The following is a 25,014-nucleotide window of genomic DNA, read 5'->3' as shown; positions in this document are numbered from 1 at the left end:
TTGGTGATTAACTGATGTGTTCACGTATTGGTACGTTCTTCTGTTGTAGTGTAGCATGCTTCATAATAACTATATTGGTAAACAGGAAAACTGAGCTCTGTGCCTGCTTTGACACAGATTTATGATGTAAACTCATATTTATGTAAATATGTACCTAGATATCCTGGCACACAAGAGGGTGGAGTAGTGGTTTCCAAGAGATTATTTTGATCTCAGAGTGCATTTGACAATGTATGGACACCTTTTTGGTTCACAACTTGGGTGGGGAGATGCTAGTGGTGTCTAGTGGGTAGAGGCCAGGGATGCAGCTCACCATCCTGCCATGCATAGAACAGCCCTCCCACCACACAGAATTCTACAGCTCAAAATGTCAGTAGTGCCAGGAAACCCTAAATTAGAGGAACTCTCATCTATAAGAAGGAAGTTGAAGGGATGTTCACCACTACAGTATTTTCATTCAATTTTTAAAGTTACATACAGTGAAATTCAATATTTTAGATGTATAGATCTGTGAGTTTTGACAAATGCATACAGTCATGTATCCACCACCACAGTTAAGGTGCAGGACAGTTCCGTCAACTCTAAGTTCCCTCGTGCTGCTCCTTTGTAGTGCTCGGGAGTTGGAGGCAACCTAGGTGTCCATGATTACAGGAGTACGTGAGCAGCAGCCAGATGTCATGAATTGGGTGTACACATAGAAACGAAGAGCTTTGGACAGGTGTGGTGGCTTATGCCTGTAATCCGAGCACTTTGGGAGGCCAAGGTGGGTAGATCACCTGAGGTCAGGAGTTCGAGACCAGCCTGGCCAACACGGTGAAACCCCATCTCTACTAAAAATACAAAAATTAGCCAGGCGTGGTGGTGGGCACCTGTAATCCTAGCTACTTGGGAGGCTGAGGCAGGAGAATCGCTTGAACTGAGGAGGTGGAGGTTGCAGCGAGCTGAGACCACACCATTGCACTCCAGCCTGGACAATAAGAGTGAGACTCCATCTCAAAAAGAAACGAAGAGCTTTAAAAAATAGAGCCAAACGGAGTTTGCAGTGAGCTGAGATTGTGCCACTGCACTCCAGCCTAGGCAACAGAGCGAGACTCTGTCTCCAAAAAAAAAAAAAAAAATACAGAGCCAAAAATGGTTGAGGGGGAAGATTAAAGACTAAGTGCCATTGCATTTATGTAAATTTTATACACACGCATATGCATAAAACATCACCATATATTCCCCATGAGCCATATGTATTTAATGATGTGTTGGGGAAGGAGGAATGGGATGGGAAAAGTAGATAAAGAACATAAGAGACGGTCTTGGGCAGTCTGCAGATGGCAGAAACACCATGAACTAAGGAGTGTGATTAACTCCGCTTCATGGAACCCAAGTCTTTGAGAGAGAAAGAAAAGCAACTGAGAACCTGCCAGAATTAAGAAAAATATAAGGCCGGGCACAGTGGCTTACGCCTGTAACCCCAGCACTTTGGAAGGCCAAGGTGGGCGAATCACAAGGTCGCCCTGTTCGAGACCACCCTGGCCAATATGGTGAAACCCCATCTGTACTAAAAATACAAAAATTAGCCAGGCATTGTGGTAGACACCTGTAGTCCCAGCTACTTGGGAGGCTGAGGCAGGAGAATTGCTTGAACCCGGGAGGCAGAGGTTGCAGTGAGCCGAGATTGCACCACTGCACTCCAGCCTGGGCAACAGAGTGAGATTCCATCTCAAAAAAAAAAAAAAGAAAAAAATATAAGACTTTAGATGCAATGTCCCACTGGGTGAAATCCCAACCCTCCACTTGCCTGGCTCATCAAGTTCTCGTCCATTCCTCCAGCCCCATCTCTGTGGCCAACCTCCACTCCAGGTCCCAGTCCCTGTGCTTCAGCCGCACTGAATGCCTCTACGTGCCTGCAGGGTCTGCACACTCTCAGTCTGGCCTTTGCACGTGTTTTTTTTCCTCAGGCTTCTTCCTCACTTGTCTGTGCCTGGCTGACCCCTGCCAATTCCCCAAGTTTCCACTCAGGGGGCTCTTCCTCAGGGATGCTTCCTGAAGTGCCCAGATTGGATGTGGGGCTCTTTGACCACTGCCTGGGGTCATTTAGCACAGCACTTTCACAGGAGATGCCCAGTGCTTGTGTGCCCCCTTCCTGTTGATGAGCCCATGGCATCTCATTCACAGAGGCATCCCTGACACCACACCCAGTGACCAGTACAGGGCAGGTGCTCAAACCGTGTTCCTGAAGAGAAGAATTCCCACATGGATAACTCCAGCCCAGATCTCCCTTTTTTTTTTTTTTAGACAGTCTTGCTCTGTCACCCAGGCAGGAGTGCAATGGCACAGTCTCGGCTCACTGCAACCTCCACCTTCCAGGTGCAAGTGATTCTCCTGGCTCAGCCTCCTGAGTAGCTGGGATTACAGGCACCCGTCACCACATCCCACTAAATTTTGTATTTTTAGTAAAGACGGGGTTTCACCACGTTGGCCTGGCTGGTTTTGAACTCCTGACCTCAAGTGATCTGCCCGCCGTGGTCTCCCAAAGTGCTAGGATTGCCTGGCCCAGATTTTACTCCTGACTAGCCTGCACATCCCACTCTCCTGCTGCCTGTTAGACATCTCGACATAGAGTCCTGAATGCACCAAAGACATCCCGTTCCAAAGTGAACTCCTGGATGCCCACATCGTATGGTCCTGCTCTAAATTTCCTTCCATCAATGGTGGACTCATGCACTCAGGCTCTGGGGCTTGAAGTCTTAGGGTTGCTCTTAATGCTTGCCTCTCCACTGGTTTCACCTCTAATCTTCCCTCAAACCTTTCATCTCCACCCACAAACACCACCTCTGTCTCTCAATCTCCTTCCTAGAGCCCCACAAGGTCTCCTGTGAATTTTCTTTACCTTTCAATAGATCTCCCACTCAAGTCCATTCTCCACTCAGCTGTTTGTGTGGAGCTTTTTTTTTTTCCCCCCCAAGTGTTCAGGTTTATTGAGAGCATTAGGGGCTACAAGGGAGCCCTGGGCATCTGGGGGCGAGGCCTGGCATTTGCCTGGACAGTGGCCCAGGAAGCGGCCAAGAATGGAGTCTCCCCCACCCAGTTTACTTGAAAGTGTGTCTCTCGGATCCACCCCGCCCAAAGCCTTTAGGCCCAAACATGGCGGCGTAGCAGGGGTAGTAGCAGTAGGGTTTGCCGTCATGCTCAGCGTGGCCCCCGGAGGTCAGCGTCTTCCCACATTTCTCACACTTCAGGCAGGGCCGATGCCAGTCCTTGCCTAGAGAGGTCACCCTCTCGGCGAAGTACACCTTGTCGCACGCGGGGCACTTGGGCATGGCGGCTCCGGGTGTGCAGGCCGCAGCGGCTGGGGCGGGACGGGTTGCGGGCGCGAGACTGTGGAGGTTTCTAAAGCAGGAGTCCAGTCACGATTCACCACTGCCTGCAATTTACTAATGGGTTAAGAAGGCAACTGCTCGGCCGGGCGCGGTGGCTCACGCCTGTAATCCCAGCACTTTGGGAGGCTGAGGCGGGCAGATCACGAGGTCAGGAGATCGAGACCATCCTGGCTAACACAGTGAAACCCAGACTCTACTAAAAAACAAACAAAAAACAAAAAAATTAGCCGGGTGTGGTGGTGGGCGCCTGTAGTCCCAGCTACTCGGGAGGCTGAGGCAGGAGAATGGTGTGAACCCGGGAGGCGGAGCTTGCAGTGAGCCAAGATAGCGCCACTGCACTCCAGCCTGGGCAACAGAGCGAGACACCATCTCAAAAAAAAAAAAAAAAAGTCGACTGCTCATGTCCAGGAGGATAAAGGGCACATATTTTAGTCCAGGACACACACAAAGCCTTCACAATCAAACACTACTTACACCCAAACGCCCACCTCCATCTCCCACTGCTCTTCCCCCATTTTAACCTTTTTTTTTTTTTTTTTGAGACGGAGCCTTGCTCTGTTGCCCAGGCTGGTGCAGTGGTGTGATCTCGGCTCACTGCAACTTCCAACTCCCAGGTTCAAGCAATTCTCCTGTGTCAGCCTCCCGGGTAGTTAAGATTACAGGCGCCCACCACCACGCCCGGCTAATTTTTGTATTTTTAGTAGAGATGGGGTTTCACCATATTGGCCAGGCTGGTCTCGAACTCCTGACCTCGTGATCTGCCCACCTCACCCTCCCAAAGTGCTGGGATTACAGGAGTGAGCCACCGCACCCAGCCTTTAACCATATTTTAACCATAATTTTACCTGACCCTCAAACATCCTCAGTCCTTTCATGATTTGCAGTTTCCAGATGTAGTTTGTCTCTGATAAAGTATTTTATCCCATTCTGTGTATTGTCTTTTAACTCACTTAGTAGAGTCCTTTTATACACAAAAGGTTTAAATTTTGATGAAGTCCAATTCATTTTTTCTTTGGTTGCCTGTGCTTTTAGTGCCACAGTCCAGAAATTATTGCCAAATCCAATGTTATGAAGCTTGTCCCCCATCTTTTCTTCTAAGAGTTGTAGAGTTTTAGCTCTTACACTTATCTCTGATCCATTTTGAGTTATGGTTATATGGTGTTAGGCAATGTACTATCTTCATTCTTTTCCATGTGGATATCCTGTTTACCCAGCACCGTTTGCTGAAAAAGACTATTCTTTCTGTCTTGAATGGTCTTGGCATCCTGTGGAAAATCATTTGACCATGTATGTTAGGGTTTATCTCTAGGTTCTCTATTCTATTACATTGGTCTATATTTCTGTCCTTACAAAAGTCCCATATTGTCTTGATTACTGTAGTTTTGAAGAAATTAGGAAGTATAAATCTTTGGTCGTCTTTTTAAAGATTGTTTTGGCTATTCGGGGTCCCTGGTGACTGTATATTAGTTTTTGGATGGGTTTTTCTATTTCTGCAGAAAGCACTGTTGGGATTTGGATGGGCATTGCATTGAATCTAGAGATCACTTTAGGTAGTACAGCACTGTCGTTTTAACAATTGTCAGTCTTCCAAACCATAAACATGTTGCCTTTCCATTTATTTACGTCCTCTTTCATTTCCTTCAGCAATGTTTATAGTTTTTAGTTTATACACGTTTCATCTCCTTGGTTAAGCTAATTCCTAAGTATTTTCTTCTCTTTGATGCTAATGTAAACATAATTTTTCTTAATTTCCTTTTGAATTGTTCACTGCTTGTTTATAGAATTCCAACTGATTTTTGTATATTGAATTTGTATACAACAATTTTGATGAATTCCTTTATTAGTGCTAACTGTGTTTTTTTGGTGGAAATTAAAAATTTCGACATATAAGATTATGTTATCTTGAATACAGATTTTTTTTTTTTTTTCGAGATGGAGTTTCGCTCTTGTGGCCCAGACTGAAGTGCAATGGCGTAATCTCAGCTCACTGCAACCTCTGCCTCCTGGGTTCAAGTGATTCTCCTGCCTCAGCCTCCCAAGTAGCTGGGATTACAGGCTTGCGCCACCAAGCCTAGCTAATTTTTTTTTTTTTTTCTAAAGACGGAGTTTCACCATGTTGATCAGGCTAGTCTCGAACTCCTGATCTTAAGTGATCCACCCACCTTGGCCTCCCAAAGGGTTGGGATTACAGATGTGAGCCAACATGTCCGTAATCAAATAGAGATATTTTTACTTCTTTTCCAATTAGGATACTTTTGAATTATTTCTATTTCTTTTCTTTTTTTTTTTTTTTTTTTTGAGACGGAGTCTGGCTCTGTTGCCCAGGCTGGAGTGCAGTGGGGCAATCTCGGCTCGCTGCAAGCTCCGCCTCCCGGGTTCACGCCATTCTCCTGCCTCCTCAGCCTCCTGAGTAGCTGGGACTACAGGCGCCCGCCACCGCACCCGGCTAATTTTTTTTTTTTTGACAGAGTCTTGCTCCTTTGTCAGGCTGGAGTGCAGTGGCACAATCTCGGCTCACTGCAACCTCTGCCTCCCAGGTTCAAGCGATTCTCCTGCTTCAGCCTCCCGAATAGCTGGGAGTACAGGCGTGTGCCACCACGCCCGGCTAATTTTTTGTATTTTTTAGTAGAGACGGGGTTTCACCATGCTGGCCAGGATGGTCTTGATCTCCTGACCTAGTGATTCGCCCACCTTGGCCTCCCAAAGTGCTGAGATTACAGGCGTGAGCCACGGCGCCCGGCTAATTTTTTGTATTTTTAGTAGAGACAGGGTTTCACCGTGGTCCCGATCTCCTGACCTCGTGATCCACCTGCCTTGGCCTCCCAAAGTGCTGGGATTACAGGCATGAGCCACCGCGCCCGGCCGAATTATTTCTATTTCTTACCTAATTACTCTGGCTGGGACTTCCAATACTATACTAAATAGAAAAAGTGGGGTTAATTTTCAACATATATAAGAAACTCCTACAAATCAATAGCAAAAATAAACCAACAAATCAATTAAAAATGAGCTAAAGACTTCTTCAAAAACGGCATACAAATAGCCAACAGGTATATGAAAAATGCTCAACATTCACTAATTATCAGGAAAATGCAAACAAAACCCCACAATGAAATATCACCCCACACCTGTCAGGATTGCCTTTTTTAAAAAAAAAACAAAAGATAACAAGTGCTGGCAAATATAGGGAGAAATTGGAACCCTTTTATGCTGCTGGTGAGGATGCAAAATGGTGCAGCTGCTATGTAAAACAGTATGGAGCTTCTTTAAAAAGTTAAAAATAGAACTACAAAATGATCTAGCAATTCTATTTCTGGGTATTTATCCAAAATTGAAATCAGCATCTCAGATACCGGCACTTCCATATTCATAAGTTCTATTCACAACAGTTAAGATACAGAAAAAACCTAATGTTCTCAGTGGATGCATGGATAAAGACAACATGGTATACACATCCAACAGAATATTATTCAGCCTTTTAAAATCAAGAAATTCTGCAATATGTGACAATGTGGATGAACCTTGAGGACATTACCCTAGGTGAAGTAAGCCAGTTACAGAAGGACAAATACTGCATAATTCCAATTATATTAGGTATCTAAGATGATCAAATACATAGAATCAATAAGTGGATTGGTGGTTGCCAGGGACTGGGGGAAAGGGAAAATATCTAATAAGCAGGCATGAAGTTTCAGTTAAGCAAGATGAATTAAGTGCCAGAGATCTGCTGTAGACCAACGTACCTATAATTAACAGTACTATTTTCTACACTTAAAAAAAAAAGTAGGCTAGGCACGGTGGCTCACTGCTGTAATCCCAACACTTTGGGAGGCCGAGGTGGGTGGATTACCTGAGGTCAGGAGTTTCAGACCAGCCTGGCCAACATGGTGAAACCCTGTCTCTACTAAAAATACAAAAATTAGCCAGGCGTGGTGGCTGGTGCTTGCAATCCCAGCTACTCGGGAGGCTGAGGCAGGAGAATTGCTTGAACCTGGAGGCAGAGGTTGTGGTAAACCAATATTGCACCACTGCACTCCAGCCTGGGCAACACAGCGAGATTCTGTCTCAAAATAAAAAACAAAAAACAAAAAACACCCCCACGAAAACAAAAAGTAATTAAGAGGGTATGTCTCATGAGTTTTCTTATCACAGTAATTTATTAAGGTCATGAAAGCCGATATCATTGTCTAGTTCATAGCCTTAGGGGAAAAGCTTTGAGTTTTTCAGCATTGAGTATGGTGTTAGCTGTGGGTTTGTCATCTGTCTTTTTTATGTTGAGGGAGTTTTTGGGCATTCCTTGTTTTTTATCAAAAATGAGTTGAGTTTTGTCAAAGCTTTTTCTCTACCATGTGCTTTTTTCTCCTTCATTCTATTAATGTGGCGTATTACTTTGACTGATTTTCCTATGTTGGACGATCCTTCCATTCTGAGAAAAAATTCCATGTGTTCCTGGTATATAATCCATTCATTATGGTATAAGGTTTGCTAGTATTTCGTTGATTTTTGCATTCATATTGATAAAGGATACTGTAGTTTTATGTTCTTGTAGCGTCTTTGTCTCTTTTTGGCATCAGGGTAAGGAGGGCTTCATATAATGAGTTAGGAAGTGTTTTCTCCTCTTTGATTTTGAGATGGGTTTTACCGTGTTGCCCAGGCTGATCTCCAACTCCTGGGCTCAAGTGATCTGCCCACCTCAGCCTCCCAAAGTCCTGGGATTACAGGCGCCAGCCACCATGCCTGGCTTAATTTTTGTATTTTTAGTAGGGTCGGGGTTTCACCATGTTCACCAGGCTGGTCTCAAACACCTGACCTCACGTGATCCACCTGCCTCAGCCTCCCCCAAAGTGCTGGGATTACAGGCATGAGCCACTGTGCCCGTCTGGGATTTCTTTACATATTCTGGATATTAACCCTTTGTCAGATATATGGTTTGCAAATGTTTTCTCCCATTCCATAGGTTGCCTTCTCACTCTGTTAATAATGTCCTTTGATTCAAAAAAGTTTTAAATTTTTGTTATCTAATTTATCTATTTTTATTGGTTTTCGATTCTGTTTATCTGTGCTTTAAGCTTTATCATTGCCTTCATTCCGCTAGCTTCAGTTTAGTTTGCTCTTCTTTTTCTAGTTATGTAAGGTATAAAGTTAAGTTGTTGATTTGAAATGTCTCTTCATTTTTAATGTCAGCAATTATCACTATGCATCTACCTCTTAGTACTGCTTTGGCTGCCTGCCGGAAGTTTGGGTATTTTGTGTTTCCATTTTCATTTTTCTCAGGACATTTTCTAATTTCCCTTGGATTTCATCTTTGACTTATTGGGCTTTTAACAGTGTGTTGTTTAATTTCCACATATCTATGAATTTTCTGGTCCTTCCATGACTGACTTTTAAAATACTTTAAGTTTTTAAAGTTATACTATTTGATTCCCTTCTCATTTCATGTACATTCTTTATGTATTTTCTTTGTGATTTTCATGGAGATTTTATATAACATCCTGAAGTTATCACAACCTAATTTGAATTAATACCAACTTAACTTCAATCACATACTAAAACTTCACTCTTATGCAGCTTTGTGCCTGTCCATTTTACGTTACTCGTATCACAAATTACAACTTTACATGTTGTGTATCCACCAAAATAGATTTATAATTATTTTTAATGAATTTAGTCTAGTCCTGCAGAAAAGGAAAAGTGGAGTCACAAATAAAATTACAATAATTCTGACTTTTTTTGTTTGTTTTTGAGACGGAGTCTCGCTCTGTCATCAGGCTGTAGTGCAGTGGCGTGATCTCGGCTCACTGCAACCTCCACCTCCCAGGTTCAAGCAATTCTTCTGCCTCAGCCTCCTGAGTAGCTGGGACTACAGGCATGCACCACCATGCCCAGCTAATTTTTGTATTTTTAGTAGAGACAGGGTTTCACCATGTTGGCTAGGATGGTCTTGGTCTCTTGACCTTGTGATTTGCCCGCCTCAGCCTCCCAAAGTGCTGGGATTACAGGCATGAGCCACCACGCCCAGCCTGAATTTTTTTTTAGTTAAGCTTCATTTTAATTGTAGCATCTCTGTTCATTTACCCAGGTTTGAATGTACTATTTGATCCTCATCTTTGTTCAGGCAAAAATAGGAAATGAGTAATTTTGAGTTTGAAATCTCTCTCAGAAGACAAACCACTTCAGAGGGTAAAAGCTTTGACATTGTATGTTTTATTCATAAAGAGGGTTAATTATTTGCTACAAAGAAGCATGGTCTATTTTCATCTTCGATTTGAAAATATCTGTAACTCCTATAGACCCTACAGGCAGAGAACTTTCTAACATTTTCCCTTTGCTCTCATGTGACTACATGTTTTCTATGCCACTCACTGGAGAAAGAAGTGAGCTTATCTTTTTTTTTTTTTTTTTTTTCTCTGGGATGGAGTCTGGCTCTTGTCGCCCAGGCTGGAGTGCACAACTTCCGCCTCCAGGCTTCAAGAGATTCTCCTGCCTCAGCCTCCCAGGTAGCTGGGATTACAGGTGCCTGCCATCATGCCCAGCTAATTTTTGTAGAGACGGGGTTTCACCATGTTGGCCAGGCTGGTCTTGAGCTCCTGACCTCAGGTGATTCACCCACCTTGACCTCCCAAAGTGCAGAGATTACAGGCATAAGCCACTGTGCCTGGCCCTTATCTCTTGTTTTAAAAGTTTTGCTTGTCTATTTACCATTCCTTTTCGGGTCTCAAGATTTATGAAGCGATAAATGTCGTTTAGTGCTGTGTGCTTATTTTGAATTCCTCATCAGGTGTTAGAAGTGGGGTAAAAATACTTAGATGCTGATCAAACTTGAAATTATACTGAGTGGCATAGAAATGTGCACATTTCAGTATAATAAATGCTTTCTGATTTTTTGCAAAAAACAAACAAATGTTGGCAATAATGTGGGGAAATTGAGACCTTCCTACTTTGCTTGTACAAATATAAAAGATTTGGCAGGTCCTCAGACAGCTATGCGCAGGTTTACAATATGGCCTAGCAATTCCACTCCTAGGTATATACCCAGGAGAAATAAAAGATATGTTCACACAAAAACTTGAACATGAATATTTCAAGTGGCACTATTCATAGTAGCCAAGAAATGAAAATAACCCATCTGTCCATCAACTGATAAATGAAAAATGAGTTATATTCACACAATGGATGTTACTCAGCCATAAACAGGTGAGGTACGGATACATGTCACAACACGAATGCGCATGAATACATTCTGCTTACTGAAAGAAGATACAAAAGGGAGCCTATCATATGATTCTATGTGTATGAAATGTCCAGGATAAAACAATCCAGAGAAGGCTGGGCACGGTGGCTCACGCCTGTAATCCCAGCACTTTGGGAGGCCGAGGCGGGCAGATCACGAGGTCAGGAGATCGAGACCACCCTGGCTAACACAGTGAAACCCCGTCTCTACTAAAAATACAAAAATTAGCTAGGTGTGGTGGCACATGCCTGTAATTCCAGCTACTTGGGAGGCTGAGGCAGGAGAATCGCTTGAACCCAGGAGGCGAAGGTTGTGGTGACCCGAGATCGCGCCACTGCACTCCAGCCTGGGCAACAAGAGCGAAACTCTGCCTCAAAAAAAAAAAAAAAAAAAAAAATCCAGAGAAAGCAGATTAGAGGTTCCCAGGGCAGGGCAGGTGGAGAGAATGGGGTTGGCTGGTATGAGCAGGGGGTTTCTTTTCAGGGTGATGAAAATGAACTGAAATTAGGTAGTGGGGATGATGGCAAGACCAAAATATACTAAAAACCATGGAATTGTATCCTTCAAAAAGGTGAATTTATGGAATGTGAATTATATTTCAATACAAAAGAATACGACCTTAAACTTATCTATTGTCTCTAAATATGGTGCACTGAATAACCTGCAATCATTATTGATGAATTAACTCCATGATTCAGTTCCCACAGTGATTTTAATGGAGTGGGGTGTATGCGATGCTATTTGAGGCTTAACCTTGTTCTTTGCCCAGAGCCTATTTTGAGGCATTGAACAGCTGTGGACCAGGGGCTACATTTTCTTCCCCAAGGATCCATCCCCATGTGCATCCTTTATATGAATCTATTATATTTTTCTCTTTGCCCAAATGCATGTATAAGAGAGAAAGAGGTATTGCCAGGTCAGATTTTGCATCTCCTTCTCATTAGCTGTGTAGTGGAGTCACCTGAATGAAAGTGGGCGTAGGAAGTGGGATCCTGCAGTTTGGGGTGCGTAAAATACCCTACAGATGGATTGTGTGGGAACAGTCGCTTTCTTTAGATGATACAATGTGGAAAGTCAGCACAACACAGTGACTGGAGCATGGGTGCTGGTGTCTGATGGCCTGAAATCAAAGCCACGTGTGCCTGGGAATGTCACTCAGGCCCCTCTGTCCTCAGCTCCCTGTTCTGGGATGTGAGCACGTTACTAGGGCCTGCTTATTACTGTCATGCTATGAGGCTAAAGATCAATACACAGCCCGAAGAAAAATGATGGGCACTTCCTAAGTGCTGCCACATAAGTTCAATGACTACACATCTGGAAGAATAAAGACGCGCAGCACCAGGACAGGTCCATGAGAGGGGACATGGAAGGCCGGGGAGGATAGGGCCCCACTTTTCTACATGGCATGGGCATAATGCTTCAGAGCTCATGGAAAAAAATCTGTTATAAGTAAGTGATGTGGGCTGGGCAGAGTAGGGGTTGAGACGTTTATGATTCAGAGCACTGAAATTTAGAGAGATTGGGAGACTTGCTCAGAGTAACAACACTGAGGAGTAATGAAGCTAAGGCAGGGAATTTAGTTGGTTCCCTGGAGATGGAGATCCCTGAGCGCCTGAGACCAGGAGTCCATGCCCTGGACTCCAAAGCAAGGACCCTCCTCACTCCTTTCCCAAATCCTCCCGCCCCCGCGGCTGCTGCAGGGAGACATTGATGCCTGGAGAAGGTGCTTGGCCCAAGAGAAGGGCCCAAATTGTGATTCAACTCCCGCCTTTACATTTCAACCCCTGACCCGAAATGCAATGACTTTTCGCAGAAGAAGCCCTGCCGAAGGCCCGGGGGTCCAAATTTATGTCTATCTGCCCTAGCACTTGACTCTGTAGCTGCCTTGTGGGGAGGCTTCCCTGTGGTCAGGTGACCGCCCCGAATGACCAGTAGCCTTCTTGACTTTCAACTGACTCAGAACCCAGGACATTCCAAACCAAGTGCCCATATGACGGTTGCCCTTAGAATTAGATTCACCTCCCAACTGACCAAACCGGGCTGCTGGGCAGTTAATAGGATTCATTAACTGAAAAAGTGGGCTGCGGGGCTGGTACTTGGACGGTTCAAGGAGTGAAGTCTGCAAGCTCCCAGGGTCTCACTGCCTATTGATCAGAGCAGCCTGGCCTCACGCCTGGCTGAGAAGGGACAGTGGCTTCACCAGCTCTGAGCGGGTGCCTCACTGCTCCCACCCTTCCTCACCAAAACTCAGGTCCCGCTGTACAAACTATAGCAACTACTCCAATCTCTTTAATGGCTTCAGGTCTGCAGTGCCTTCAGTGCAGTAACTGGCAGGGGGTGACGTCAGGGCTAAACCTGCTGTCTGTCCAGGTGCCAACTGGGATGCCTCTGGGAATGGGCAGGAGATTTCCTTGACCCTAGATCACTTTTCTGGTGTATCCCGTATTTAAACATTCATGATCTTGTTGTATCTTTGAGCCATAATCTTAAGAAAATATATTCAAGGACTGGCACGGTGGCTCATGCCTGTAATCCCAGCACTTTAGGAGGCTCAGGCAGGTGGATCACCTGAGGTCAGGGGTTCAAGACCAGCCTGGCAAATATGGTGAAACCTCATCTCTACTAAAAATATAAAAATTAGCCAGGTGTGGTGGTGGGCACCTCTAATCCCAGCTACTTGGGAGACTGAGGCAGGAGAATTGCTGGAACCCAGGAGGCAGAGGTTGCAGTGAGCTGAAATCATGCCATTGCATTCCAGCCTGGGTAAAAAAAAAAGTGAAACTCAAGAAAAAAAAGAAAAAAGAGGAAAGAGGAAAAGAAAAAGATAGAAAGGGAAAGAGGGAGGGAGGGGAAAGAGGGAGGGAGGGAGGGGGAAAAAGGGAGGGAGGCAGGGAAGGAGGGAGAGAAGGAAGGAAAGGAAAGGAAAAAGGAAAGGGGAAAGGAAAAAAAGGAAAGGAAAGGTCAAAATAGAGACCACTCTTGACATGTTGATGGCAGGCGACCATGAACAAGTGTTAACAATCTTCCCAGGCCACACTTTGATTCACCAGCTGCCTAGGGGAGCAACTGAGTCAAAGTTGGGCTTAGGACGGAGGGATTTGCGGTGTGGTAGGCACTTAAAATACACAACAGGCTGATGGTGTCAGGAAGTTACTCCAATGAGAGGAGACAATTCAGGAGGACAGCTGAGCTCAGTGACTGAGAGAAGGGACAGGTGCTTGATGGCCTGGGCTCAGATCCTACCTAGAAGCTGTGTGACCCTGGGAAAGTGACAAAGTGACTAACCCCTCTGTGCTCAGTTCCCTGCTGTGTGATGTGGAGATGTCAATAGAGCCTGCCTATTAGCATTATGTTCTGAAGCTTACTCTAAGCAGATCCATATTAAAGCTGAAGAAAAATGACTGGCACTTCGTAAGTGCTATGAAAGTGTTCAAATGTGAAGCGTCTGCAGGATTAAGGCAGACACATAACAGTGGTTGCCTCAAGAGAGGAAACTTGGTTGGCTACAAGACGTGGAAGGTGGAAGGTCTTTTTGCAGCCTTTATATGGGCAGGATGCCTTATAGCTCCTCAAGGGGAATCTGTTGTCATCTCCTGTGACCTTCACATGAGCCCTGTGGGGTGGGCAGAGCAGAGCTGTGACCCACATTTTACAATTGAAAACTGAAATTTAGAGGGGCTGAGTGACTTTCCCAAAGCCACAACACTGAGGAGGGATGGGGCTGGAGCTAGGAATGTAGTTGGCTCCCTGGAGCTGGAGATCCCTGAAGTAGAGGCCCTCTAGGTCTCACACTGGGCCCCTGAACCAGGGCTTCCCTCACTCCATTTCCCAAATCCTCTTGTTCCAGGATTGCTTTGGGAAGAGCTGATGTCCTGTGGGAGGTGCCTGACCCAGCCTTCTGCCACTGCATTTTAATCCCTGACCCAAAATATGATGCAGCTGATCCCAAACAAAGGCCCCTTGAAGGATCAGGGTGTCCAGTCTGTGTCACTCCTCCCCCAGCACCGTCACACAGTGAGCTGCCTCAAGGTGAGGTGTCCAGTGCTCCAGCGACCACCCTGAGTAACTAGTGGCTGCTTGACTCCCAGCTGCCTCAGAGCTCACGACAAGTGGAGAAACTGGTTTCTTTCTTAAAGACAGATGTGGCTGCAAGCCAGCCACAACCTTAAGACAGCATCACAAAACATTAGTTTCACCAAAACTCACAAACTCTTATGAGCAGGGCAGGAGAATTAACTAGGGAGGAGGCCTGCTGGGCTGGTGCTCGGGGGCTTTGGTGAGTGAAGCCCACAAGCTCCCAGGGTCTCATGGACTGAAGAGCTGAGCAGCTGTCCGAGCAGCCTGGGCTCAGGCCTGGCTGAGAAGGGGCAGTGGCTGCTCCAGCACAGAGCGTGCACCTTCCTGCTCACATCCTTCCTTACCAAGAATCAGTCTCTACAAACTCCTCGTCCCTCCTCTAGACTTCTGAAAAGATAGGGGCAGAGTCCATCTCCTCTTACACGGTCTGTCCATAGCTGCAGCCTGGAGACCCCCCAGCCCAGGATCCTACCTGAGGACCATCCAGGGCCTCCTTCCCTCTGTCACCAAATGTGCATTCCACTAACCCAATGGCACTGTTCTTTCTACTCAGAATCAGGCGCTCGCAGTAGACAAAATAAACAGGCCATATCTACAGAATGTTAGAGGTGAAACACTCATGGCCTCCTCTACCTATGGTGGCATCCTCCCAGATTCTGACTAGAATGACGGAGCCCAGCAACAAGTATAAACCAGATGGATTTAGGGTTCTGAAAGGCCTTTTCACCACAAAACATGGGGGAAAATATGTGGACTCTGGCTGGGGAGAGACTCAAGGAGCTCTGGGGCTCATACTTCTTATATTCCCACGAGAAGGCTGACATCCGGGGACTTCCCCTGCAAGAGGCAAATAGTCAATGAGTTCTGTAATGGAGACTTAGGTCCCCTGCAAAGGGGACAGTTTATTTCAAGAGAGGAGACATGGGTTGAATACCTGGCATATATTAACTCTGCAGTACGAACAGTTGCAACAAGTGTGGTGAACTAATCACCCAACGGCCCTTTGCTGCCTTGTCATTGTGCCTTAAGTGTAAGTGAATATATTGAATGCCACTGCGTGCACACTTTGGTTAAAAGGTTCAAATGAGAAATATTGTGTTATGTATATTTTCCCACAATAGAAAACACGCACAGCCAAGCCCAGATGCCAGTCTTGCTAGCAGCTTTCCTTTAGCTTCAAGAGTAGGCCAAGGCTCATCTGATCGCTCCAGGTATCTTGGAAGCTTATGATCAAAGTCGTCTGCCTTGGAAGAGAAATTAATGGAAAGAGGAGAAAACTTGAGAATCCACACTACTCACTCCGCAGGGCCAAGAACTCTCCCTCCCGTGCATTGCTGATCCATCTCAGTATTTCCTGTGGCCACCTCCTTTTTCAGCTGAAGACTTTGCACCTGAAGGGGTTCCCAGGCTTTTCACCTTGGCCCGTGTCAGGACTGATCCTCTCAGCTACTGTCCATTTCACCTCCATTCATGTCCATGCCACATCAGGCTGTGTTGTCCAGATGGAATGAATCCACCCCAAATGTCCCTTTCTGGAAGAAGCCACCATTATGCTGTACCTCCAACACATCCACACACACCGAGGCACCTCGCTCAAGCAAGGTGTGTGTCCTCCAACAAAGTTTCACGCTCTAAACCCAGATAACTTTTGAAACCCAAGTTCTGTTGATTCCCCTGCTTCAGGTGCTCCACAGATGCTCATTTGTCTACAAAACCCTGCCTCAGGCAATTAAATAGTCCAACGTGACCAGCAGAATTTTTATGTTAATTCTGACATTGTGTTGTGAGTACGAGTGTTTTTCCCCCTAAAATTTCTGATGTTGTTACTGATAAAAGTATGTAAGTGATAATGCTTTTTTTAGCCATGTTGCTAAGCACATTTATATAAAAATATACTCTTAGATTGTTTTGAGAATTTGACAAAGATGATAGCAACAATGATAATCTTATTTGTTTTATGGTAATGTTTATGTGTTACTTTCATCATTTCTTCCATGTTGGGGCCTACCATACATTGTACAGTGAAATTAGTGCTATGCATCATGGTCGGAATATAAATTGGTAAAAAATATCAACTGCCAAGTCTAGAAACCAGAGAGAGCACCCAAAGGTGTGGTCTCCATACTGCTGCCCATCGGGGTCCCCAGCTATAGGCTGGGTGGTGGCTCCAGGGGTAACAGAACGTTTCAATGTTGGGATACAGCCGAAGAACTCCAAAGCAGGCAGGCTGGTAGTGTCCTTGGCTGAGGCCGTGCTGTCACTGGGAGGAGTCCAAAGGGCCTGGGTAGATGGGAAGAAGCTTTCACTGGAGGCAGCAGGAGGCCCAAGGAGGAGAGGCTGGGAAGGGAATGTGGTGTCCATGGGGGTGACCTCCATGTCAAACACTGGCAAGTCAATGTATATTGTTAAGTGTAATAAGTCAGTCTGAAAAACTGCCTACTCTGATTCCAACTATACAAAATTCTGGGGAAAAATCGTAGAGTAAAAAGACTAGTGATTGATTGCCAGATGTTCTGGTAAAAGAGGAGGAGGATTAACAGGTGAAACACAGGTCATGTTTAGGGCATGGAGCTACTTTGTAATGGTGATGAATGGCATGATGAGTTTGTCAAAACCCATAGGGTATACAAGACAGAGTGAACCTTGATGCAATCTCTGGACTTTAGTTAATAATAATGTATCAATAATGGTTCATCACTGTAACACATGAACCACACCAATGTAAGATGTGATTCAGAAATGCAAACTGTGGTGGAGGTGGGGGGATTGAGAGCTTTCTATACTGTCTGTTCAATTTTTATCTTAATTCACAGCTATTCTATACAATGTCAGTTTTTTCAAATCTGGCAACACTGCTTCAGGAAAAGATTCATCTCAGCTGATGTTGAATACTCAGCTAAATGGCTAAAAGTTAGATTGAGATGTTGTTTTCTATGAAAAGAGAACCAAACTTCAAGTTGTTAATGAATCTGTACTTCTGTAGTTGTGGGACTAGCGATTGACTTCTTTCAAATTTGCACACATGAAACAAAATAAGAATATAGCATAACATTTTTAGAGTTTGTCTTAAATATGGGACATGGAATCAACCAGAATCATCATGCTTGAATGAACTGAACTGGTTTCCCACAGTAGCTTCAGTTGATCGCTTTTCCAGATGCATGCTGTTGTGTGGCTAGTTGTGGATTTTTCTGACCCACTGCATGGGGCTAGCAAGAGGCTGCAGTGACTCCTCAGGAACTACTGTCAGATCCTGGAGGCAACATTCTCCCAAATGTATTAACAATAAAGACAGCTGTCGACATCTTGTTGGCAGAATTCCAACATGGCAAAACCCCGTCTCTACTAAACATACAAAAATTAGCTGGGCGTGGTGGCTACTTGGGAAGCTGAGGCGGGAGAAACGCTTGATCCTAGGAGGTAGAGGTTGCAGTGAGCTGAGATGGTGCCGCTGCACTCCAGCCTGGGTGACACAGTGAGACTCTGAATCAAAAAACAACAGCAACAACAACAACAACAACAACAAAAAAAAAAAAAAGCAAAAAAATTCCATTGAGAAATTGCTAATGTATTCCCAGTTGAAACTTTTGATCTCAGTTTTCACTGTGCATACCAAGCCATCTGAACCCAAACTGGGCTCTAGGAAGGACTTGCAGTGTGGGTTGCACTTAAAACCCAACAGATGGATTGTGTTGGCAAATATCTTTCTTTAGAGACAATATAGAAAGGCAGATCCAAGTGATCCAGAGCACAGAACCCATTCCCTAACGACTTGGGTTCAAATCCTACCTAGAGGCTGTACACGCTAGCAAAAGTTAAATAGGCCTCTCTGTGTCTCAGTTCTCTGAGGTGTGGAAATGTTAGCATGGTCTATGTTATGTTACAGGGTTAAAATGACTAAATTCAGGTCAAGCCTTTGAAAGGCTCATGCTTCATAAGTGCCCTGAAGTGCTCATTCATTCAACGTCCAGAAGAACACACCAGACGCTTGGCAGTGGTTCAGAACAGGAGGGAGGTTGGATGGCTCCAGGGCAGTGGTGGATGGAAAGTTACTTCATCCTTTCCTTGGGGCAATATTTTCCAGCTCATGGAGAGTATCTGTTATTTTCTGTGACCTCCACATCAGCCTAAGGGATGGGCAGAGCAGAAGCTACAATCCATATTGCACAGCTCAGGGGACAGAAATTTAGAGCTTTTAAGGGACTAGCCCAGAGTTACAGCACTGATGAGAGATGGCTCTGGGACAAGAATGTAGTTGGCTGCCTGGATACAAAGTTCCCTGAGCCTCGGACACCCCTAAATCATGCCCTGGGCCCTGAACCAAGAGCTCTTCTCACCTGCTTTCTCAAATCCTCTTGCTCAAGGATTCCTCAGGAAGACTCATGCCCTGTAAGGTGACTGGACCAAGAAAGGGCTCAAATCATAACACAGCCTCCTGCCTCGAGGTTTCAATTTTGACCTAAAATATGGCCATTTCCTGCAAACAAAGCCCCTTGAAGGACAAGTGCCAATGTGCGACCTGCTCCCCCAGCATCTTCACGCCGTCAGCTGCCTCATGGGAGCCTCCCCATGACCGGTTGACCATCCCACATGACCAGTGGTTGGCTTGGTTCCCAAGCTGGTTCAGAACTCAGGACATTCCAAACTCACTGCCACAGGATGGCTGTGCCAAGAATTAACTTCCCTTCTACTGGCCAAGCCTAGATGAGCAGTAAATGAAAATTAACTGGGAATGTAGGCACAGGGGCAGGTGCTTCAGTGGTTTCATGAATGAAGCCTGTGACGCCCACTGTCTCACTGGCTATTGTTCTCAGAAACTGAGTGCCTGGACTATGCCTGGCTGGGAATGGGAGGCAACTGCACCAGCAGAGTGTGTGCAAATTCCAGCTCACATCCTTCCTCACCAAGACTCAGTCTCTCCAACTCCTCCTCCCTCCCCTAGACTTCTGAAAAGACAGGGGCAGAGTCCATCTCCTCTTAGAGGGTCTGTCCACTGCCACAGCCTGGAGAACCCCAGCCCAGGATCCTTCCTGAGGACCACCCAGGGCCTCCTTCACTCTGTCATCAAATGTACATTCCACTAACCTGATGGCGCTGTTCTTTCTCACCGCTCTCCCCAGCTGCACCAAACAGCCAGTGGTCCTGTCCTCATCAACCCCATGCAAATCCCACCATGAGATTTCAGTTGCTTTTTTCCCGAGCATCTCTGAATCGAGGCTGCTGAAGATTGGTATCAGATTTTGACAGATACACTCAGGAGCCTTTTTTGTGAGATTCCTCTCCCTGCTGTATCCGCTGCTGGGGTGGTGTCGAGATTCTCCTAATCTGACGAAGGCAGCATGGATGCGTCCCCACATCTAGTCTCTGGAAGAGTATGTAGGAGATTGGCATTCTTTCTCCCTTAAACATTTGTTAGTAATCAGAGGAAACAAACTGTGCTGGCCTCTGAAGTTGGCTTTGTGGAAATTTTTTTGCTGTTGATACATTTTGTTTTAACCATGGTGCAGTGCTCAGATATTAAGTGTACAGTCTTACAGTTTCTTATAAACATGTTTAAACAGAGAACGTCACCAGCACCCTGGCGGCCTGCTGTGGCTGGGGATGGGAATCACACCTAAACTAAACCAGTTACCCCATGTATGTTCTGAGCACAAGACTTCATGTAATTAGCACAGAATGAGTGGGGCAGCACCCTCAGAAGGCTGCTGGCAGAGCAGGAGAGCTGGAAGAAGCCAACAGAGGTGCTGGGGGATTCTGTTGGGTAGTCTGAGGGCAGGCCAAGAAGCTGAGACAAGGTTCCTGGGAGCATTGGGCTTCCACAGAGAGAAACAGGCGCACTGCACAAAGCATAGTGCCCAGAACAGCTCACCAAGGCCTGCCTTTGTTTAGCCAGCTTTTTATGTTTATATATTTATCTTTTATTTTATAGAAGCTATTGAAAACTACCAATAGATTTTGTTTAACATAAAAATGTTCAACATTCAATATGGAATATAATTCTAAACTTAATCCCAAATCGATAATATTCAAAAACTAACTGCCTTAGACTTTCAGAAGTCTAAGTGAGGTGAAGCAGCCTCCAGTCTGACTCTGTCTCCCCAGAACATATCACACTCCAGATCCTCTCTGGGCCTAGGTGAGATCTGCACGTCACGGCTTTCCTGGATGTTGGGACAGAGTTCTGCAACACAGACACAAGTCACTGGGGACGCCAGAGAGGGAGGGAGGAGGAGGGCTTTGCTGGGCTGGGTGTGCAGGTCCCAGAAGGCTCCTCAGGGCCTTAAAGTGACCTGGTGCTGATGTCCCTGGGTCAGATCCATGGGGCACTGAGGCCTGGTTGCTGCTCTCAGGACTCCTGCTGAGGGTGTTGTGTGTCTGCCTATAAATGTCCTGCAAGGAGCAAAATAAACTAGAACTTCACATGGGCAGCCCTCCAGAGATACTGAATAGCCCTGGATACTGAAACAGAGAAATGGGGGATCTCCAGATCTCCAGGATGAACAGTCAGAGTCCCCTGCACCTGGGCCCTGAGAGAGCAGGAGGTCTGATGACACAGGGGTGGGGGAGGTGACCCTGCCCCTCCACCAGGACCCTCAACAGGATAGGGTCAGGAACCGGCACATCCCATGGAAAGCTTCCTGGAGCTCTTTGTTGTTTTCCCTAATGATCATTTTTTCTTTCTAATCACCCAACCAAATTGCCTGTACTTTTTAACTTAAGAGGAAAATCATTGGGCTGTGGGAGGACAGTCTCAGGGCACCCTTCACTGGCTTGCATGGCTGCTCAAGGCACCTGTGTGATCACCCCACGAGCAGCTGCTCCGTGTTCTCCTGGGATGTGTTGGTTTTTCTGATGGGTCCGTAAGAAAGTGAGGGAAGGAACAGGACCACACGCACTTACTTCCTTGCTTCCCTCCTTCATGCTGCCTGCTCCACACTCCATTGCATACCCCTCTTCTCTATCTTTATGCCATCCACGTCTTGACCTGGATGGAGAATAAGAGAATTTCTTGACTTCTGAAAGAAAGAGAAGAATTGTGCATGTCCAGAGCCCCCCAGTGCAGGAAAAGCCCTGTGATGGGGGTTCCCAGAGCAGACCCAGATTTCACCGGGGTCCCTCCACCACAGTGAGCCCAGCTCTTCCTACCTCCGGCCCAGCTCCCTGCCTGGAACACTCATGGCTGCTCAGCAGGATTCAGTGCTGCAGCTTGGGGTCAGAAACCAGGGCAGGGACAAGACAGTGGGAAGAGGGCTGGGAGAGATTTTATAGACAGACAGTGAAGACCTAAGGAAGTCAGCTGCCTGGGTGAGACCAGGCCCTTCACAATGATGATACTAAAAGAGGAAAGAGGAAATGGGGCACAGCTACCAAGAGGAATGTATGCAGAGGAAAGAGAATATAAAAGAGACACCAGTGAGAAAAAAAAATAACATGCAGATTGCTGTTGTCTGTATCTTCATCTTCTATATCACATGCCTTGGCATGTATAAGAGCTGTGATAATGGGGTGGTCTTGGGGAAAGAAAGGGTAGGGTTAGAGTTGAGATGGCAGCTTGGGCCCTGACGCTCCCGGCAGTTTAAAGCCCAGCTTGAGAACTCAATTCTCCTTCACCTCTGTGGTGCTATCTCAGGACCTCATCACTTCACCTCTGCAATTCAGGACAAGGATCCCGAGAGAGGGAAAGATGGAATGGGACAGAGCTGCAAAGAGATCATCAGTAAGAAAGAGAGAAGTTAGAAAATGAGGAAGAAAGAGGAGGAAAAAGACATGAAAAAGAAATGACAAGCAGATTGTTGCTTTCACGGTCAGAGACTTCAGTCTGCAAAGTAATTTTCTGAGCATCCAGTTGCAGAAATGAGGTAGCGTTGGGAAAGGAAAGGGCAGTGTGAGCGTGGAGCTGTGACCTGGAGAACCCAGTGCTCTTTGCAGGATACAGCCTGACCTTAGATTCTCTTCTGTCCTCATCTCAACGCTCCTCTCCCAAGGCCTCCACAGCTTCATGTCTGTGATGAGGGAGGAGGTCTAGGATTTCTGGGGCTTTTCCAGCCCTCAAAGGCAGTAACTGTAATGAGGCAGGAATCATACCTTGGACCCTGAACCAAGAACTCTATTTGGGGTGCTGTGATTCATGTTAATGACTTTTCTCTTCCCCTCACCGAAGCAGCTCACAGCATTCTGCCTCAGTGGCCCATATCCTTCAGTGTTTGGAAAAGCACATAGAAAGCGAATCTATGGCCACATTTTTAAAGGAGGTCTCAGATTCCTTCTGGCTTGTCTTTCTCCTTGACACAGACAGAAGAGGGGTCCCTTGGTGCTGAAATAGAAGCCACAGGCCCACTCAAGACGTCTGGAGAGGCTCTGGTTGGTGTTCATTCATTCAACACACACATACAAAACACCTGATTTGTGCGTCGCTTTTCTTGTGGCTTGGCATAATTTATTAAACAAAGCAGATAACAGTCCCTGGGCCTGAATTCTACTCAGAATCAGGCACTCACAGTAGACAGAATAAACAGGCCATATGTACAGAATGTTAGAGGTGAAACACTCATGGCCTCCTCTACCTATGGTGGCATCCTCCCAGATTCTGACTAGAATGACGGAGCCCAGCAACAAGTATAAACCAGATGGATTTAGGGTTCTGAAAGGCCTTTTCACCACAAAACATGGGGGAAAATATGTGGACTCTGGCTGGGGAGAGACTCAAGGAGCCCTGGGGCTCATACTTCTTATAATTCCCACCAGAAGGCTGACATCCAGGGACTTCCGCTGCAAGAGGCAAATAGTCAATGAGTTCTGTAAATTAATATTTAGGTCCCTTGCAAAAGGGACAGTTTATTTCAAGAGAGGAGACATGGGTTGAATGCTGGTATGTTTTAACTCCGCAGTACGAACAGTTGCAACAAGTGTGGTGAACTAATCACCCAACGGCCCTTTGCTGCCTTGTCATTGTGCCTTAAGTGTAAGTGAATATATTGAATGCCACTGCGTGCACACTTTGGTTAAAAGGTTCAAATGAGAAATATTGTGTTATGTATATTTTCCCACAATAGAAAACACGCACAGCCAAGCCCAGATGCCAGTCTTGCTAGCAGCCTTCCTTTAGCTTCAAGAGTAGGCCGAGGCTCATCTGATCGCTCCAGGTATCTTGGAAGCTTATCATCGAAGTCGTCTGCCTTGGAAGAGAAATTAATGGAAAGAGGAGAAAACTTGAGAATCCACACTACTCACTCCGCAGGGCCAAGAACTCTCCCTCCCGTGCATTGCTGATCCATCTCAGTATTTCCTGTGGCCACCTCCTTTTTCAGCTGAAGACTTTGCACCTGAAGGGGTTCGCAGGTTTTTCACCTTGGCCCGTGTCAGGACTGATCCTCTCAGCTACTGTCCATTTCACCTCCATTCATGTCCATGCCACATCAGGCTGTGTTGTCCAGATGGAATGAATCCACCCCAAATATCCCTTTCTGGAAGAAGCCACCATTATGCTGTACCTCCAACACATCCACATACACCGAGGCACCTCGCTCAAGCAAGGTGTGTGTCCTCCAACAAAGTTTCACACTGTAAATCCAGATAACTTTTGAAACCCAAGTTTTGTTGATCCCCGACTTCAGGTGCTCCACAGATGCTCATTTGTCTACAAAACACTGCCCCAGACAATTAAATAGTCCAACATGACCAGCAGAATTTTTATGTTAATTCTGATACTGTGTTGAGAGTACAAGTGTTTTTCCCCTTAAAATTTCTGACGTTGTTACTGATAAAAGTATGTAACTGATAAGGCTTTTTTTAGCTATGTTGCCAAGCACATTTACATAAAAATATACTTTTAGATTGTTTTGACAATTTGACAAAGATGATAGCAACAATGATAATCTTATTTGTTTTATGGTAATCTTTACATGTTACTTTCATCATTTCTTACATGTTGGGGCCTACCATACGTTGTACAGTGAAATTAGTGCTATGCATCATGATCAGAATATAAATTGGCAAAGGAAATTTAGAAAATAGTTCTCTTATTTCTTAAAAAAATTAGACCGGGTGGCTGGGTGCAGTGGCTCACGCCTGTAATCCCAACACTTTGGGAGGCCGAGGTGGGTGGATCACGAGGTCAGGAGATGAAGACCATCCTGTCTAACACGGTGAAACCCCCGTCTCTACTAAAAATACAAAAAATTAGCCGGGTGCAGTGGCAGGTGCCTGTAGTCCCAGCTACTCGGGAGGCTGAGGCAGGAGGATGGCGTGAACCCGGGAGGCAGAGCTTGCAGTGAGCCGAGATAGCACCACTGCACTTGGGCCTGGGCAACAGAGCAAGACTCCATCTCAAAAAAA

The 25,014-nt window shown here is 45.8% G+C and overlaps 2 protein-coding genes across 3 annotated transcripts in view; one reads left to right on the top strand and one right to left on the bottom strand.

Annotated features, from left to right (window-relative positions):
- PIWIL3 (piwi like RNA-mediated gene silencing 3) overlaps positions 1-25,014 on the top strand; it is an 85,486-nt gene that overhangs the window by 46,946 nt on the left and 13,526 nt on the right. Inside the window, exon 1 of one of the 2 annotated variants that reach the window (XR_010139446.1) lies at positions 20,204-24,213. The exons of the other annotated variant lie outside the window; for it this stretch is intronic. The gene's annotated coding sequence lies outside the window, so the exon portion shown is untranslated. Of the gene's footprint in view, positions 1-20,203; positions 24,214-25,014 lie in introns of those variants that run through there. 2 annotated transcript variants of the gene reach the window in all.
- On the bottom strand, positions 2,953-3,722 carry LOC100450947 (cysteine-rich protein 1). The gene has a single exon (XM_054543225.2). The coding sequence runs from the start codon at positions 3,309-3,311 to the stop codon at positions 3,081-3,083; it is 231 nt and encodes a 76-aa protein (XP_054399200.1). The 5' UTR covers positions 3,312-3,722; the 3' UTR covers positions 2,953-3,080.

The sequence above is a fragment of the Pongo abelii genome, chromosome 23 (genome assembly GCF_028885655.2).
Source record: "Pongo abelii isolate AG06213 chromosome 23, NHGRI_mPonAbe1-v2.0_pri, whole genome shotgun sequence".
Lineage (NCBI taxonomy): Eukaryota > Metazoa > Chordata > Mammalia > Primates > Hominidae > Pongo > Pongo abelii.
The sequence above is the reverse complement of the archived record's forward strand: the minus strand, read 5'-3'. Positions and strand labels throughout refer to the sequence as shown.